Source organism: Sphaeramia orbicularis, chromosome 15, assembly GCF_902148855.1.
Source record: "Sphaeramia orbicularis chromosome 15, fSphaOr1.1, whole genome shotgun sequence".
Taxonomy (NCBI): Eukaryota; Metazoa; Chordata; class Actinopteri; order Kurtiformes; family Apogonidae; genus Sphaeramia; species Sphaeramia orbicularis.
Genome location: NC_043971.1, coordinates 1,280,490 through 1,300,652, shown reverse-complemented (window position 1 = coordinate 1,300,652; position 20,163 = coordinate 1,280,490). Strand labels below are relative to the sequence as shown.

The 20,163-nt window shown below is 40.4% G+C and overlaps 1 protein-coding gene across 1 annotated transcript in view; it reads right to left on the bottom strand.

Annotated features, from left to right (window-relative positions):
• The window catches only part of gbf1 (golgi brefeldin A resistant guanine nucleotide exchange factor 1), a 130,636-nt gene extending 124,018 nt beyond the window's left edge, over positions 1–6,618 (bottom strand). Inside the window, exons 1-3 of the mRNA XM_030156528.1 lie at positions 6,339–6,618; positions 1,005–1,108; positions 425–491 (exon numbers count right to left, since the gene is read on the bottom strand). Coding sequence (XP_030012388.1) covers positions 425–491; positions 1,005–1,100 — 163 coding nt within the window. The 5' untranslated portion in view covers positions 1,101–1,108; positions 6,339–6,618. The remainder of the gene's footprint in view (positions 1–424; positions 492–1,004; positions 1,109–6,338) is intronic.
• Between the last annotated feature and the right edge of the window lie 13,545 nt (positions 6,619–20,163).

The following is a 20,163-nucleotide window of genomic DNA, read 5'->3' as shown; positions in this document are numbered from 1 at the left end:
GACCCGCAACCCAACCCGACCCATGATTAAACACACTGTGTAACTCAGTTTCAGGGGCTTTATATTTGGCTAAATTGCACGCCATCAATAAATCACTAAAATGTGCTGCTCGATGACATCTTTGGCCAGATGTAAATGGAGGCGGAGATCTCTTCAAAATCAAACAAACCAGCTGTGGATCAACCACCCATCCCCAACCTGGTACAGAAATATGCGGTGTTGTATTCGGCGTAGTTGTTAACGTTGGCGCTGTAGGGTTATATATACACAGGTAGGATGCTGCTATGGACTATTTGATGTCTTGTTAAGAGAGAGACAGACCAGCGATCCAGCAAGCAAGTTCTGTTCACAGTGTTGTGTGAAAACTTTTTGGCTCCACCAAACAGAAACAACCATCATCATCATCATCATCAGTCCCACTCACCTTTGATGTTGTTGAGTATGTCCTTCAGGTGTCCAAAGCTGTTGAGTAGTGGGTCCTGTTCTTCATCCTGGATACAGAAACAAATTCAACCAAAGGTTTAACAGAAGAACCACACAGATGAGCCTTTGACATTCAACCCCATTCATGTAGACCTCAGTATTCAGCACCTAAAAGCACTTTTTACTGTCTGAGGCAGATGGTAGTTCCTTTGGAAACTAGAATTAGAAAAATTTTGTGATACAGCATTAGATCCTGTTGTGATCAAATAAAAATGTATTCAGTATTTGTACATATTTCTGGTGTAATTCAATTCTTCCAGGAAATAATCTTTAAAACTAAGGGGGAAAAAATTGCCTCTTTAACAGCATCATGATATATCGTGATATATCATACTGTGATCCTAGTATTGTGATTTGTGTTGTATCACCAGATTCTTGCCGATACACAGCCCTAGTTGATGCGTAGATATTTTCAATATCTGATACTAAGCTTTGGGAGAAAGTCTGACCTTAGGACATGACTGAAAAGAAAGCAGTGGGTTCTAAAGGACAAAGGCAGTGGTCAGTCCTACTGGTCTTACTAGAGGCGTGTGGGTGTTCCATCTGGAGTTCCTCTTGATGGCACCAACCACCGTACTGATCTCACCCTGGATGATGTAGATGTTCTTGTCCACCATGCTGCTTCCTGACAAACACACACAGAGGAAAAGGGGTGTCACAAATATGAGTGTATATGACAGTAATAGTACTGAGTCCCTAGGGTTAGGTTAGCCTAACCCTAATCTTTGACAGAAAGTTTGACAGGTGTGTGGTTCTAGGGATGTAACCATATGAAAATTTCATATCACGGTCATTGTGACCAAAATGATCACGGTTATCATTATTATCGCCGTATTATTGAAATTGTGCTGAAAATGTTCAAAAAGTACTAATACACACACTGAAATAATTTAACCAAGTTGTATTTAAAAATATAAAATAAAATAAAATAAAATAAAACTAGAAGCACTCGGAGAGCGCAGACCTCCGCCAAGGCTGATCAGTGGCCCCCCCCGTGGGCCCCCCCACGCCAAGGAGGTTACGTTTTTGCCAGGGTTTGTTTGTTTGTTTGTCTGTCCGTTAGTGTGCAACATAACTCAAAAAGTTATGGACTGATTTTGATGAAATTTTCAGGGTTTGTTGGAAATGGGCCCCCCCGTGGGCCCCCCCACCCCCGATCACCACCAAAATTTAATCATTTCTTCCTTATCCCATTTCCAACAAACCCTGAAAATTTCATCAAAATCTGTCCATAACTTTTTGAGTTATGTTGCACACTAACGGACAGACAAACAAACAGACAAACCCTGGCAAAAACATAACCTCCTTGGCGGAGGTAATAAAATAATTGGCACAATGTCCCTTCTGTTGCAGAAACATTCAAATATTAACCCTTAGTGGTCTGAGCCTATTTTGTCCATTTTTCAGTCCTTTTGATTTTGCCTTTATATACTCTACAAACAAATGTTTACTATACCCATGTTTGGGATCTGTTTTTTCGGCACAACTTCATCTACAGGGTGGGGAAGCAAAATGTACACTGAACATTTAGTTGTTTTTTCTCAGCAGACACTACGTCAGTTGTTTTGAAACCAAACATATACTGATGTCATAATCATACCTAACACTATTATCCATACCTTTTCACAAACTTTTGCCCATATGAGTAATCAGGAAAGCAAACGTCAAAGAGTGTGTGATTTGCTGAATGCACTCGTCACACCAAAGGAGATTTCAAAAATAGTTGGAGTGTCCATAAAGACTGTTTATAATGGAAAGAAGAGAATGACTATGAGCAAAACTATTACCAGAAAGTCTGGAAGATACTATTAAAGAAGAATGGGAGAAGTTGTCACCCCAATATTTGAGGAACACTTGTGCAAGTTTCAGGAAGCGTGTGAAGGCAGTTATTGAGAAAGAAGGAGGACACATAGAATAAAAACATTTTCTATTATGGACATTTTCTTGTGGCAAATAAATTCCCATGACTTTCAATAAACTAATTGGTCATACACTGTCTTTCAATCCCTGCCTCAAAATATTGTACATTTTGCTTCCCCACCCTGTATGTTTACTATACCCATGTTTGGGATCTGTTTTTTTCAGCACAACTCCATTTATATCATCTGTCTATTATTTTTTTCACTTTAACCTACTATAAAAACATAAAAGGACAAAAAACACCCAAAAAATATATAAAATCAGATTTGAAAAATGTAAATACTTTATTGCAAAAGTGTCAAACATGCGGCCCAGGGGCCAAATCCGGCCCGCCAAAGGGTCCAATCCGGCCCATACGATGAATTTGTGAAATGCAGAAATTACATTCAAGATATTAACAGTCAATGGTTTTACTTTAGGGGCCATATAAAGCCCTACTTTAGTCTGAAGTGGGTCAGATCAGTAAAATACTACCATAAAAACCTACAAATAATGACAATTCTAAATTTTCCCTCTGTTTTAGTGTAAAAAAAAAAAAGTGAAATTACATGAAAATGTGTACATTTACAAACTAGCCTTTCACAAAAAATAAGAAAAACTAGAAATGTGTTAAGAGAAGTAAGTGCAATTTTGCTAATATTCTGCCAGTTACTAAAATATTTTGTAAATTTGCAGATCCACTGTAATGCACATTTACAAATGATAAGCCGAGGCAAAACAGAGTTAAAATTGCACTTATTTTTCTGAATAAATTTCAGTTTTTTCATGGTTGTTCATGTTATTCACATTATTAAAAGGACAGTTAATAGATGTAAACGTTTCCATAATCTAATTTTACTTTTTTCACTATAAAACACAATGAAATGTTTGGAGTTGGCATTATTTATATATTATTATGTTATTAATTCACTGGTCCGGCCCACTGGAGATCATATTGGGGTGAGTGTGGCCCCTGAACTACAATGAGTTTGACACCCCTGCTTTATTACATAAATAACACACAGATGCTTAACAAACCTTTTCAAAGACTTTAAAAGTGAATATTGGTTCCAAATATTTGGTATATAAAATCAAAATTGTAATAAATTAAAACTATACTCAAATATTTGACATAACAGCAGATCTTTACATAGGGTTTTTTCCCCTAAAAGTGCAGTAATCAAACACGGTTATCATGACAATTAGAATGTAAATGGTAATACTAACAGTCTGCAATTTTACCGCAATTTATCGTTATACCGGTAATCGTTACATCCCTATGTGGTTCATACTGACACAGACATTGCAGAGAGTGAAGCCTTTCTGTTCAGGAGACTCATGCACATGCAATAACAGCTTTTATAGATTATAGTAGTTTAGTTTCCATCTAAAGATGAGTAAAATGTTCACATATATATGTTGTGTTTTTATCTGCTGCCACTTCACAATTCAACCACGTTTCTTATTACTTTTTTTTACTAAATCCTTCCAGTTCACAGTGCACTTCGTCAAATGTTAGGTTTTCTATGCACACTTTCCACCAAGTATAAAAACAGCAAACTCTTAACAATTCTATAAATAATTAGATATAAATATAAATATTTGGCCTTTTTTATGTGTAAAAAGAAACCCATAGTTAAAATGGTTCAATTGTGATGCACGTTTCACGTTTCTGTTCCACAGGTGCAACCTAAGTATTGTTTGTAAGTGCACATTATTGATCTTAAATGAGTGAAAATAACAATTTAGAAAGAAATATCAAAGAAAACACTGATACCCGCATTTCAAATGAATACTGTGGCTATTTCTCACCACATTGGGACCATTTGCGTGAAGTTGTGGGGTCATTTTGAATGTGGCTGAGCATCTGTTCAGGCGCAATTCATGGGTAAACCCCAAAAAAATCATTTGTACATTAAGTATCTCCAAATCAAACACAGAACTTCCAGCTGAAACAAATCAGTCTTTGGGATTCACATTTCCATATCTTGACTTGACAATGTCTGAAAGCAATCGGGATAACCAAACAGAATGAAAATGACAGGCTGTTCATATTTGACAAGCAGTAGATCTTAAAATGGTTGGATTAACCTTTTTTTTTGTGTGTCATGTAAGCCACCACAGATATAACTGTTACTTTATTGGAAGACATGGAGGGTTTTAAATTCATGGTAAGCAGCCTATTCAAAACAATGAAGGGATGGAACCGTGAGAGGAGGATAAGACACTGATAGGCTTAAAGCTGGAGTGTCAGAGAAATGAGGATTTAGAAAGGAGGTTCCCATGAAGGGTTGAAACCACCAGTTCCAGTCTGAAGTTCCAGAGCGCCTACTGTTCGCTTCTGCAGACGGTAGTCCAACTCTATAGTCCACACTGTTGACCAGGGATGTAACGATTACCGGTATAACAATAAATGGCAGTAAAATTGCAGACAGTATTACCGTTTAAATTCTAATTATCATGATAACCGTGTTTGATTACCACACTTTTAGGGGAAAAACCCTATGTAAAGATCTGCTTTTTCGGCAATATGAGTATAGTTTTTATTTAATACAAATTTGATTTTATATACCTAAAATTTGGAGCCAATATTCACTTTTGAAGTCTTTGAAAAGGTTCATTAAGCATCTTTGTGTTATTTATGCAATAAAGTATATACATTTTTTCAAACTGGATTTTATATATTTTTTGTGTGTTTTTTGTCCTTGTATGTTTTTATAGTAGATTAAAGTGGAGAAAAAAAATAGTAGACAGATGATATAAATGGAGTTGTGCTGAAAAAAACAGATCCCAAACATGGGTATAGTAAACATTTGTTTATATAGTATATAAAGGCAAAATCAAAAGGACTGAAAAACGGACAAAATAGGCTCAGACCACTAAGGGTTAATATTTGAATGTTTCTGCAACAGAAGGTACATTGTGCCTGTTATTTTTTTTTTTTTTAATACAACTTGGGTTAAATTATTTCAGTGTGTGTATTAGTACTTTTTGAACATTTTGAGCACAATTTCAATAATACCGCGATAATAATGATAACTGTGATAATTTTGGTCACAATAACCGTGATATGAAATTTTCATCTCATTACACCCCTTAGTGAGACTGAACATTATTCTGCAGTTCAGAGGAACAATCACATGCTATACACCACCCTACATTTACAGAACCAAACAGTACTCAAACAGTAAGAATCACAACACAGCATATACAGCCTTTAGTCCAACTATCTGTAACCTGTCCAAATCTTAATGATATGTGAGCTTTCCTGTTCCAAGGAGCAATACTGACACTTTTTCTGATCTAACCTGTAGTCTACTATTGTTTTACTGTGCAAACCTCTATCGTAAACAACCCTAGTCAGACTTACTCGTTATTGCTGTTTAGATATTAATAGTTTTACAAGAGTTTTTTCCTCAGTTATACTTCTGTTATTACATTATTAGAGTATCTTTATTTGTTTGTGCACTTGTATCAAAAGTAATTTCCCCCGGGATCAGAAAGCATGTCCAATTCAGGCAGTTAATGGTTGACATTGTCTTGTTTATCAGGTAAAACATGAAGTAAAACGTTTGTGCTGAGGCTGTCAGGTAGTGAAAACCTGAAGATGCTAGCTGCTAATTAGATTACAGCAGAGTACGTGTCTCTTCAAAGGCTATAAACAACAGGCTAGTTCATACAAGCTGCACAGTAGACAGCCGGCACCCATCTGAGACCAAACCCATGTCAATGACAGCATTAAGAAGACTACTTGAATCATTTCTATCACCTTTATGATGCTTGTATCTACACGTATAAAAGCTAGCACAGCCTGCTAGCCTGTAAGCCGGTTCATGTTAGCAGTGTCTTCAGCATTAGCGCTGCCCGAAATATTGAACGTACGTCATTTTAAAACATAAAACACCTGTTGCCCAACGTACGGATACATTGCAGTGTCCCACAAATGCACATATTACCTGTGTATGGCTGATATTTCAAAGATGGAGTCCTGCTGGAGCTAATGCTAGCCTAGCTCGGCAAGCTAGCAGGCTAGCCGGCCAAGAGTGAATGAAGAAGAGCAAAGTTCAATTCTCCGCGACAAACAGACCGGATTACTGCAATATTTGGACATTCCACTGCGTAATATTTCAGTTTTTCTGACGACTTATTCATTCAGTGAACATAAATCGCTCTGTAAGTGGCCAAATCAAGCCCCTTCCTGCTATCAGCTGTCACTGTGCTCCGGGTAAACACACTGACGTGGAAAACCTCTGCGCTCTCAACCGAACATGATCACACAGCTTTGATTGACATCCATCTAAATGAACTACTTAAAGCGTCATTTTAGGCTTTAAACCACCAACAACTATTACACAGTGTACGTTAATCAATGTTAATCATAGGTTTATCTTTTCCTATTCATGCAGATTAATATGATTACATAAATAAGAAAAAATAATGTCTATGTGGAAGGAAATGAGGGCGGGACAAAGGTAACGTGCGGAGTGAAGTTCGTTTAATCGTGTGATGACGAAGGCACGTATGCGTCACCGATGACGAAACGAATATAGGGGGGTGGTGGTGGTACGTGAACATCTCGCATAGATGTCATTTACACTGAGAACGTGCACCCATCATTTACTGAAATGGTCCAAACAGTGCCCATTATTTTAAAGGTGCTATTCACTAAATTAACAAAAAAAAAAAAAAAAAATCAGTGACAATACAATACAAAAATACAATATAAACATATGGCATGATGGCTGAAACCTATACACCCCAAAATGAGTCTCTCAATACACATCAGTCACTTTGTAGTTTGGATGTATGTACAATCCAGTGTATATCATAACCATTCCAGTCTGGAGAGACCACAGATTTGTTGTGCCATCGAATTATTATTATTATTATTATTATTATTATTATTATTATTATTATTATTATTATTATTATTATTAAGTAAGTAAGTAAGTAAGTAAAGTAAATTTTATTTATAGAGCACTTTTCACAGACAGAGTCACAAAGGGCTTTATCAGTTCAAATCAGAATCAAATTAAGTTTAGAGAGACCCAACAGAATCCTTCAGGAGCAAACACTTGTGATTGGTGACAGTGGCGAGGAAAAACTTCCCTTTAACAGCAGAAACCTGGAGCAGACCCAGACTCCTGAAGGATGGCTGTCTGCCTTGACCAGTTGGGGTTAAAGAGAGAGAGAGAGAGTAAAGGAGGAGAAAAGAGAGAGCGATAGAGATATAGAGAGACTGAGGGGGGGGGATGACACATGGAGTACGTTATGATGAATACATAGAGTGTAATCAGTCTGTGGTGGTCCTGGGTCAGGTGGGAGACTAAAAAGCCTTTTTGAACAGGAGGGTTTTGAGGTGTTTCTTAAAGCTCTCTACAGAGTCCATGGACCGTAGGTGTAGAGGCAGGTCATTCCATAGACGTGGTGCCACAGCTTTAAAAGACCTGTCACCACGTGTGCTAAAACAGGTCCGTGGAACCATCAGCAGGTACTGTCCTGAAGACCTCAAGCTACGAGTCGAGCTGTAGGGCTGGATCAGGGAAGCAATGTATGCAGGGGCCTGGCCATGTAGGGCCCGGAAAGTTAGCACCAGAATTTTGAAATGAAGACGATATAGAACAGGGAGCCAGTGGAGAGATTTAAGGATGGGAGTGATGTGGGTTCTCCTGTTTGTGCGGGTCAGGAGCCTGGCAGCAGAGTTCTGGACAAACTGTAGACGGGCCAGCTCCTTCTTGTTTAAGCATGTAAACAGGCTGTTGCAGTAGTCTAAGCGAGAAGATACGAAAGCGTGAACGATCATCTCGAGCTCATTTGTGGACACCATAGATCTGAGTTTGGAGATGTTGCGTAGGTGGAAGAAACAGTTTTTGACTAGGTGTTTGGAGTAGAATTCTAAAGACATGTCCTGGTCAAAGATGACACCCAGATTCCTCAGTTTTGTCTTTACCGAGGAACTCAGGTCTCCAAGGTGATGTTTGATCCGTGGGATTGCACTATCCGGGGCAATGATGAGGGTCTCAGTTTTGCTGGAGTTCAGCTGGAGGCTGTTATCATTTAGCCACTGCTTCAGCTCTGACAAGCAGATGATTAAGGAACTCAGTTTGTGGGGCTCAGAGGAGTTAAAGGAGCAGTTCATCTGGATGTCATCTGTGAATAGATGATAGGAGACATCACTGTACTGTCGGATAATGTGGCCAAGTGGGAGGACATAGAGTAAGAATAGGACTGGTCCCAGGACAGAGCCTTGGGGCACACCACACAGTAGATCCGCTGAGTCAGATTGGAAGTTGTTTATTGACACAGTGAAGCTTCTGCCGGTCAGGTAAGAGGAGAACCAGTCTAGCACAGGACCTGACATCCCTACCAGGTCCCTCAGTCTCTCAATCATTATGGTATGGTCCACTGTGTCAAAGGCCGAGGACAGATCTAGCAGGACCAAGACCGTGGATTTCCCGGAGTCAGCCTCCATCAGGATGTCACTAGACACTTTTAATAGTGCAGTTTCTGTTGAGTGGCGTTGTCTAAACCCAGACTGAAAAGTGTCATAGATCTGGTGTGTCTCCAGAAAAGCTGTCAGTTGTTTAGACACTGCTTTCTCAAGGATTTTGGCCAATAGGGGGAGCTTTGAAATGGGCCTGTAGCTTTTGAAGTCTGTGGGGTCCAGTGTGGTTTTCTTTAGTTTAGGTTCTATGATGGCCTGTTTGAAGGAGCTGGGAAACAAACCAGTTGAGAGCGACAGGTTAAAAAACTTTGTGACCCATGGTCCAATAGTGTCAAAGACACCGACAAGGAGCTTATGGGGGAGGAGGTCTGCAGGGTTGGAGGAGGGTTTCGTTTTGGATAAAAGTGCTGAGATGTCCTCCAGTGTCACAGGGTCGAAAGAGGACCAGGTTTGCAGAGGGGGATCAGCTAGGGTCAGACGGCCAGAGGGTGGTGGGATATTGTGTTTAATATCCCTGATCTTGTCTGTGAAGAAGTTTAGGAAGTCATTGCTGTCAGCTTTACAGAGCACAGGGGCAGCAGGGACAGCAGGGGACACAATGGACTGGATTGTGTCAAAGATTACTTTGGGGTTTTTCTTGTTTGTGGCTATAAGTTTGTGGAAGTAGCTGGACCTTGCCTCCTTAATCATTTTATTTAATGAGGTTATGAGATCTTTAAGATGTAACCTGTGTACTTCCAACTGGGTTGATTTCCAAAGACGCTCAGTTTTGCGACAAGTTCTCCTTAGGTTTAAGATGTTTTCATTTATCCAGGGACAAGACCACTTACGAGTGACATTAGTTTTCACGGGAGCCACCTGGTCTAGAATAGAGCTGCAGTGTGTGGCAAAGCACTGGATAAACTCATCAACATCAGGACACTCATTAAGAAGACTAGGGTTAAACAGGGCACGGAGAACCTGGGCTGTGGACTCTGTAATGATCCTCCTCTTGGCCCTTCTAGGTGCAGGCTTGGGCTCAAGAGGCACACATAAGTCAAAAAACACACCACAATTCCTTCAGGAGGAGGTCTCGGGGAAGACCTAGGACACATTGGAGAGACTAAGTCTGTGGGCTGGCCTGGGAACGCCTCGGGGACCCCCAGAAGAGCAGGAGGAGGAGTCTGAGGAGAGGGAAGTCTGGGCATCCCTGCTTAGACTGTTACCCCCCCGACCCGGCCCCGGATAAAGCGGTGGATAATAGATGGATGGATGGATTATTATTATTATTATTATTATTATTATTATTATTATTATTATTATTATTGTTGTTGTTGTTGTTGTTGTTGTTGTTAATATTATTATTATTTAGTTCAGTATTTGCTCTGTGTGTATAGTGCAGTCTGTGAGAGTAAGACTGCAGATGTTGGAATGTGATCTGTAATGAACAGTCCACTGACTTCTACCTTTAAACCCTTAAACTCTCACAGGTTTAGTTGATAAATTAGGAGGATTTAGGAAACTGTAATTGCACAGATTTTTCCATGAGCCCACAGTGACAGTTTGAATATAGTATATCTACAGAAAAAGCAGGTTGCCTCCACAGAATCTGCCATATTTATCCACAACAGTAGTTCAAAGGGCCGTCTCTTCCCTCCTTTATTCCATTTCATATCCAGTTGCATCCAGCATTGGGGTGCATTGTTTCCACTGAGCACGTTTGACTCTGTAGTCATCAGTGAATTTCCCTGAATGGACCAAACAAAAGCTGAGTAGTCCATGAACAGCGCCTTGCTTCCTCTGTTGATATAAGCATCTCATTTCATTTGACAACGATGCTTCATATTTTCACATGATCATAAAATAATTAAACTGTTACCACACTTGCCTATAAACAGTATAACCTCACAGAGCTGCAGCAGTTGAGTAGAAGTAACTGAACCTGTCCACACAGTGCAGTTCTTGTTGTCAGAGGCAGTGCTTCCATTGGCTTCTGTGAGAAGGAGGAGGAGTTCTAGTGCAGCCCATGGTCGATGCACATCTTTTTTCCCCTGCATCTACATTATATTGCCATAAAGTGTGTCCAACCCTGCTGTAGGTTCTAGGGTTCTAGGTTCCATTTAGAGTAGATCCTGGTTTAGATGAGCAGCACATTGATGTTGACGTTCTGAGAATCATACAGTGAGTTCTGATGTCATGTCCATGGAGTCCATGTGGGCGTGTCTGTGGGTCGTCTTGGACTCATTCAACTTCATAGTTTATTTAGTTTATCACAGGAAACTGAATAACAGAAATAGAGGGTTGGTTTACACTGAGGGAGAGGAAGCTGAGCTCCAGTGGGGTTTGTTGTGGACCTAAGGAGGTGGAGCTGAGCTCCGGTCAAAGGTACATCCACTAAATACTGACTTGAAGGGGATAAATATTAACACAGTTATTTATTTTAAATTATGTACCTTTAACTCCTCTTTTTACTAATACTTTGTGGTGGTAATGCATTGTGTTCCATATGACCAGTAGATTCCACTTCTTCACACAGATGTGTCTGTTTGTGAAGTTTCTCTAAACCAGAACCTCTGTACAGTCTGTGCACAAACCTTATGCACCGCAGACATGCAAATAATCCTCGGTCTCTTTTCTTCACATACAACAAGAAAATACAGGAAACAATACTAGATTCTATATTGGTGCTGCTGCCATTAGTCAACTTAGTCAATATAATTGACAATGAAAATTTGTCGAAGGCAATTTTTTTAGTCGATGTGTCGTTTTACCATTGACTGCCTATTTATTTTTGGTCTCTCTCAAACGCAGTAAGAACAGAATCTCTCTGCGACCGCTGCCAGAGACAAGTTGTGTGTATGCCCACAGCTTCGTGCCGCAGATATATGGCAGTGTCACTGGTATGCCGCAGTGCCACGGGTATGCGGCAATGCCACAGGTATGCTGTGGTGCCACAAGTATGCTGCGATGGTATGGGTATGCCGTGGTGCCACAGGTATGCCGTGGTGCCACAGGTATGCCACAATGGCATAGGTATCTGACAATGCCACGGGTATGCCATGGTGCCACAGGTATGCCGCAATGGCATGGGTATGCGACAATGCCACAGGTATGCCATGGTGCCACAGGTATGCCGTGATGGCATGGGTATGCCGTGGTGCCACAGGTATGCCGTGGTGCCAAGGGTATGCCGCAATGGCATGGGTATCTGACAATGCCACGGGTATGCCGTGGTGCCATGGGTATGCCGCAATGGCACAGGTATCTGACAATGCCACGGGTATGCCATGGTGCCACAGGTATGCCACGATGGCATGGGTATGCCGTGGTGCCACAGGTATGCTGCAATGGCATGGGTATGCGACAATCCCACGGGTATGCCATGGTGCCACAGGTATGCCGTGATGGCATGGGTATGCCGTGGTGCCACGGGTGTGCCGCAGTGCCACAGGTATGCGGCAATGCCACAGGTATTTCGTGATGGCACAGGTATGCTGTGGTGCCACGGGTATGCCATAATGGCACGGGTATGCTGCCACACCTGGGCAATCCATGCCAGCATTGGGGCCTGTTTTAGCTCTAACAGTATGTCGTTCACATACTGGACACTGATATAAGAACATGATCCAGACAATAGTAATAAATATGGTTTTCATCAGCTGATTTCTGGCATCACAAAAATTGGTGGCATTTCCTGAAATCCAGTTTTTTTCCACTAAATTCTGTCAAATCCCAAAACTGTCTCCATAAGTGTGGGGTTTAGGAGGCGTGGAGCAGCGTGAACACCAACCAAAACAAGGTGATGCCCAACACTGGAACATATGGTCAAACATTCGTCCCAGAATTGGAACCACATTCAGGAGTGAGAACGGCCGGTGTGAGGTGTGTGTTGTGTGCTTTACATCAGCTTAATTCACAGCGTCTTACCTCTGTCGTCAGAAACACTGCTCTGGGTTTAACGTCTGGAGAATCCACTTGTGTCAGACCTTTGTTTGCTCTTTGCTGAGTGTTTGATCACTTGTGAGATTTGTAATTGTGACATTTCATCTGCAAATATACGCACGTCTTTTTTTTTTTTCATGGATACGGTACAGAACGTCTGCACCACAGAAGAAATAACAGAACTTTTCGTCATGATCTGGTGCTTAATTACATATTCTCACCCAAACATTTACATATCCTTATCCTCATACTCATAATTAACTCATAGACAAATGTCCAAAAGTGTGTGGACACGTTGAATCTGGGGTTATCTTTTAGTCTGGTTCTCCTTTAGGGTTATCTTTTAGTCTGGTTCTCCTCTAGGGTTATTTTTTAGTCTGGTTCTCCTTTAGGGTTATCTTTTAGTCTGGTTCTCTTCTAGGGTTATCTTTTAGTCTGGTTCTCTTCTAGGGTTATCTTTTAGTCTGGTTCTCCTCTAGGGTTATTTTTTAGTCTGGTTCTCCTTTAGGGTTATCTTTTAGTCTGGTTCTCTTCTAGGGTTATCTTTTAGTCTGGTTCTCCTCTAGGGTTATCTTTTAGTCTGGTTCTCCTCTAGGGTTATTTTTTAGTCTGGTTCTCCTTTAGGGTTATCTTTTAGTCTGGTTCTCTTCTAGGGTTATCTTTTAGTCTGGTTCTCCTCTAGGGTTATCTTTTAGTCTGGTTCTCCTTTAGGGTTATCTTTTAGTCTGGTTCTCCTCTAGGGTTATTTTTTAGTCTGGTTCTCCTTTAGGGTTATCTTTTAGTCTGGTTCTCCTCTAGGGTTATCTTTTAGTCTGGTTCTCCTTTAGGGTTATCTTTTAGTCTGGTTCTCCTCTAGGGTTATTTTTTAGTCTGGTTCTCCTTTAGGGTTATCTTTTAGTCTGGTTCTCTTCTAGGGTTATCTTTTAGTCTGGTTCTCCTCTAGGGTTATCTTTTAGTCTGGTTCTCCTTTAGGGTTATCTTTTAGTCTGGTTCTCCTCTAGGGTTATTTTTTAGTCTGGTTCTCCTTTAGGGTTATCTTTTAGTCTGGTTCTCCTCTAGGGTTATCTTTTAGTCTGGTTCTCCTTTAGGGTTATCTTTTAGTCTGGTTCTCTTCTAGGGTTATCTTTTAGTCTGGTTCTCTTCTAGGGTTATCTTTTAGTCTGGTTCTCTTCTAGGGTTATCTTTTAGTCTGGTTCTCCTCTAGGGTTATCTTTTAGTCCAGTGTTCTCCTTATTTGATCCACTTTATATAAATGTGTGTGTTTGTTTCAGCTGTGTATGAAACAGCTGGATTTGTGTTGATTCCATTTCCTTGGTCCAAACTGATAATATTTATGTAAAGCCAGTGTGTGTTGGACATGAGTGTGTTCCTCATTAGTAACAGACACCAGAAGATGACAACCAGGATCCTTTAATTGGATCTGCTGTGGGTTCATTGGTCCAACTGTGGAACTGTGGACTGTTCCTCCTGGTTCTGAGCTGAGGGGCTTTTTGTTTATGAGCCCTTTCACATCCTAAATGTCAGTTTATAATCCGTCCTCATGTCCGGTAGTGGTCCGTCCTGGTCCTTTTGGCCTTTTTGGCCCCAGACAGTGGGATGAGCTTTGTGTTGCAGAATGGTTGTGTAATATTTGGAACATGGACCAGTAAATGGAGGCTTGTTTATCTGTAACATTCATACACATATTTTAGAGCAGTGTTGGAGAATAAAGCCCAAAGTGGGACAATGGTTTCACTTGTAACAGTGAAGTGATCATTTTTGATCATAAACCTACTCGTATTAAACCTGTCCTGAAGCTTTGAGGAAAACACATATCAGTCACATGACAAACTGTGAAAAACATCAGGAATAGACCTGTCAGCTGTGGTTTTAACAACGATTCAAGTAAGTATTCAAAAAACTGAATGTTTTAAATGGACCATTATAATGGGAAGCAAGGCTCTTATCGTTAATGAAAACTAACGAAATGACCAAAACTAGAATGGAAAAAACCATTTTCGTTAACTGAAATAAATAAAAACTATAATTAAAAGAAAAAAAAAACATAACTAACTGAAACTGTATTGTGTGTTTACAAAACTAACTAAAATGTATATAAATTATGGATAAAATTCCCTCAGTTTTTGTCTTTGTCAATGTCAGATTGATGTTAAATGGATTTCTTTGTCTCTCTCAGTTTTCTGTGCTGTCTCCATACGACACTTTTTGCTCCGTCACTTGTGTTCACTTGTGGTTTCCAGTCGTCTTCTGGTCCCCACTCTACCTGGAAACATGGAGACTAAAGCAGCAGAGTCCTGTCTGGGATTGATTTGAATACGAGAAGACGAGAAAAGAGACAACTAAACTACAACTAAACTAAAACTAAGCATTTAGAAAAAAAGAAAACTAATAAAAACTATCAAACCTGCTCTAAAAACTAATTAAAACTAACTGAATTATAGAAAAAAAGAGTCAAAACTAGATAAAACTAAACTAGAATGAAAAATCCAAAACTATTAGAACCTTGATGGGAAGTGACTGAAAATGGGCAAACACGCCCCCCCCCCATCATTAGACATGGCAATTTATAAGAATTTAACGATTCCTTCAGTCTAAAAGACTACAAACGAGTTTGTTTGCATCAACTGTCTTTTATATTTCCATCTCTGCACAGAACATATAACATTTACAGAATGCACAAATAATAATAACAGATGACGCCAGGTCCGGCTCGGGGTGGGGGGGTCACACCATACGACTGTACAAAGTGAAAGTGAAACTTAAGACTCTTTTCTAATTCCCCTATGTCTCCAGCTGTTGTGCAACTCATTTTCCTTTCCGCTACCTTTGGAAACTTTTATTTGAGGGGGCAGGACATTTGTTGCCCCCCTGAACCAGGCCTGGATGCTGCCCTGCTGTTTGCTCTGCTGCTAGATTCGCTAAGTAGCGTATCAAACACGTGACATTCCTGCAAACTGATAACATGTTGTGGACAAACGTTGGAGCTTATTGGACAGATTTCCACCTTTGAACAAATGGAAGCTTTGACAGTGTTCCCAGTGTTCCCAGTGTTCCCAGTGGCCCTGGTGTCATCTTAACACCTGAAATATAAACATACTGTAAAGTGTTTCTGCCTGGACTCCATGTTGTCTCTGTTCTAAACCAGAACATGCAGTGTATGTCTGATGTCCTCACGCCTGCACTATGAAGGAGGAACTGGTAAGTCCAATCATTTAGCAGACAGCAAAAGCATTCCACAGAACTGAGCTACTGGAACCAGTTCTCAAAAAGAACTGGTTTTGGATTCCCATCCCTACCCATCGTCCTTTATTGGTGCTAAAATGTTCTGAGTGTGTTGGCTTGTTGTTACCTCCAGGTCCAGGAGGTACTGTGATCACTTTTCTTTGTGTGTGTGTGTGTGTTTGTTTGTGTTTGTGTGTTTGTTCATCTTTAGTGTAAAACTCTTCCACCCATCTTTCCCAAATCTTCCCCACAGATAGGCCTAGGCCCTGGGACCAACCCAGTCCATTTTGGTCCCAGTAGGCCAAAGTTCAAGGTCACAACATCTACAGTTTTCCATCTGTCATCACTGAGACATTTTCCAAAATTCATCCAAAATTCCAAACGACTCCGATTCTCCTCCAGTTGGATCCACCTGTAGCTTAGAACAGTCTCTTGTATCTGGAACTAAATTGTCCACATCCACTGTGGAATGTGGACTCTGTGGACATTTACACTGAACACTGAAAATCCCATTTCCCACACATTTAAAATTAGAACTCAACTAATATTGATGTGAATTGAATCTAATTGGACAGACACATGACTGGGACCAGATTCAACTGTTTCTGTGTATGGAACAACCTGGAAACTGTTGGATTTAAACAGACAGAGTGGATCCACACATGCACAGCGTTCAGGGTGCTTGGTGGAGGTTTGTGTTCTCTGAACACTTGTTTTGGATGGTGTTCTTGGTGTGGTTACTGTTAAAACACATAAAGACTCCAGTATTTTTACAGGTTAATTTCTGTCTCATTTGATCTATTGTTATTAAAACAACTTTAAAGTCGGACTCCATTCAACAGTTGAGTTGGAACAAAGCTCACCGGAGACATATGCAGGAGTTGGGTCGGATCCAGAACTGCAGACTCATTCACACACACATGGCCTGGGGACACTTCCATTATACCAGCATAATGTCAGGGTTGTTCTGTGTGTACTCTCTACTTAACGACTACTTGAATGTAGTGCAGTAAATAAATAATGGCCGTGGGGTGGGGATGTCCACAGTTCAGTCAGACAGGTCTGTGGATTTACCCTGAGGACGAACCAGCATCCACGAGGGTGAACCAGTATCTACAGACCTGAACCAAGTCAGACTTAGACAGTCCACATACAGACAGGACTGCAGAATTACAACCCAAACCCAAACCCATAACCCTGATTTAAGGGTGAGGGGTTAGGGCAGTGGTTCCAACATTTTTTTTGACTCCAGACCCCATTTTAACATCACAAATATCAGTCGATCCCAGACATTCAAAACAGAGACTTTTCTTTTTTGCAAAAATTCATTAGTTTTTGTTCCTGTAATAGTTTTCTGTCCTCTGTTTCAAATCCAGGTTAATTTCAGAGGACATTTAGTCTGTATAATGTATATTATTGTGGACAGAGGCAGTAAATCCAGGTGTAGATTACTGCACAAAGGGTCAGGATCTGTCCAGTCAGTCCATCTGGGATTTACAAGGAGGACAATTAATACTGAACAAACAAGAACTGAAACTATGAATGATGAAAGAGCTGCAGCATCTGAAACTGACCACAATGAACATGTGACACAAACAGAACCACAGTGCTGCAGTTTCACAACCACAGTTTGTCTTTTATGGATTGGGATTATCTCTGTCAACTCACCATAGATTTTTTTTTCTTTATCAAGTTTTGTTTTGTTTTGTTTTTTATCAATTACTAGAAATTTCAGACAACCTCATTTGAATTCCAGGGTCCCAACCCAAAGGCTGAAAAACACTGGTTTAGGGTTTCTACTGAGCTAAGATGAATTCACTCAGATGGAATTATGTAAGTTCATCACCTAATGTCAACAGATATCAGACAAATATTACAGATATTATACACTGAACCATCATGTTTTCATTCTAGCACACACACACACACACACACACACACACACACACACACACACACACACACACACACCTCCTGAATACTGAATAATAGGAAAACAAGTGATCCTGTAAGCATATACAACCAACAAAGTCAAAGCAAATGTTATTTATAGCATGTTTGTTATATGTTACGTGTTATATGATGTTTACCATGAAATCAGATTCAGTTTGTTTGTTTACTGTGAAAGCAGATTCAGAGTTTGCTTTTTCCTCTGGGACAGGGCTCAAGTCCTGGTAAACATCCATCATATAATAAATATAACAATCCTTTTTATTAAAATGAATTTTAATTTAATTTTAGTTTAGCTTATTAATTTTTTATATATAAAATTAAAAATAGTAATAAATATAATAAGCCTTTTTAAAAATTATTTTTATTATTTTTATTTATTTTATTTTATTTTTTATATATATAGAAAATAAAAAATAATAAATATAATAATCCTTTTTAACTGCAGTGCACATACATTTACTCATATCGTCATATATTTGTTCTTTCGCTGATAATTGATTCCATCTTAATCAGTTCTTCCTCCTCTATGCTGGACTTTTGTTCCACTTCAGTTGGAATATGGCGCTGAATTCTGTGTCAGTCACATGATGCTCTAAACTACAGGAGTCTGTCTGTGTTTTCTGTCGGTTGGAACATTTACCCAGTTTTGACAGTGTTTGCATCTTACTGCAGCTTCCCTGAAAATCCAAATGGGAAATTAAAATGGACAGAAACCCACTGGATCCTGCTGACTGGACCTGCGTTGGATCGAACCCATAAGCCTGTGGTCTTTTTCATGTGTAAAGTCAGTTCATGCTTAACTTTCCAGAGGTGTTTGTGCAGTAAAGCAGACACAATGAGAGTTATGAAGGCCTTATTTGAAGAGTGCTCCCACATTCTAAACACAGCTGCTCTGCCAGATATGATGACGGCACAACGCTGGGGTCGGACCGACCTGCGTGGATGATGTCAGAGGATTAGGAACCCAGGTTAGGTATGAAAGTGACCCGAACTCAAATGCAGGTGTATTTGTTTTTCTGGAACACCTGTGCCGCATGCCATCACTGATAGTAGTGCCTCTGAGCATTCAGCAGGTCACACCATAACATACAGATGAGAATGGAGATGGTGCAACGCAGGAGGACCTAACTAACCCTAACCCTGACCCTAACCCTGACCCTGACCCTGACCCTGACCCTGACCCTGACCCGAACCCTAACCCTGACCCTGACCCGAACCCTGACCCTGACCCGAACCCTAACCCTAACCCTGACCCGAACCCTGACCCTGACCCTGACCCTGACCCTGACCCTGACCCGAACCCTAACCCTGACCCTGACCCGAACCCTGACCCTGACCCGAACCCGAACCCTAACCCAAAGCAGGAGGAACCTGAAGGGGTTACGCCTGCTGTTGTAAGGGAACTGGAGGTCAGGTTAGGGTCAAGCTGGTGCTGTAGGGTTAGGGTTAGGGTTAGGGTTAGGGTTAACCCTTAGCTGTGTGTGTTCAGTGTTTTCATAGTATTTTCAGAAACGTAGACAGGATGATGTACTAAGGAATGGAGCTGAAGGGTTGGTGCAGATGTGAAGCATTTAAGTCCTGTGGAGAACCACTGTTCCAGAAAAGTCTGGACATTTTCTACACTGAAATAAAATTCTGATCAGTGATGTGTTCATGTAGTGGTTTACATGTTTATGACTGGGTCACATCATCTGTCTGAAATGGAAACCACCCGAAATAAGTTCAATACAATCAAATACATAATGAGGACAGTGTGTGATGTCCATATATGGTCATCAATGTTCAGCGGTCACACCGTTCTATAGATTTATTATTATTATCATTATTATTATTATTATTATTATTATTATTATTATTATTATTATTATTATTATTATTATTATTACAGATGTATGTTTGTCCAAACATGTGTCCTTCAGTCTGACTCTGGGGCCCAGTGGGTCCGTCAGATGGACCGGTTTAAACTGGACCTGGTTCTGAACCTGGCTCTTATGAGTTATTATCAGTTATTCTAATAAATATGATTCTTTATTCAAATGATGACAGCAGGTCACTGAAGTGTGTCGGCTCCTCCATCCAAACCTCCACCTGTCCTGTTGGGCTTTAAAGTGCCCGGGTTTCCCTTTAATGACGTCCTTCTGCCTCCATCAGCTCTGCTCATTCTGCTGTTTATGTCAGTGTTTGAATCTGTGTTGGAACTGATGACAAAAAAAGGGATTTGAGTTGTGTTGACGTTCGGA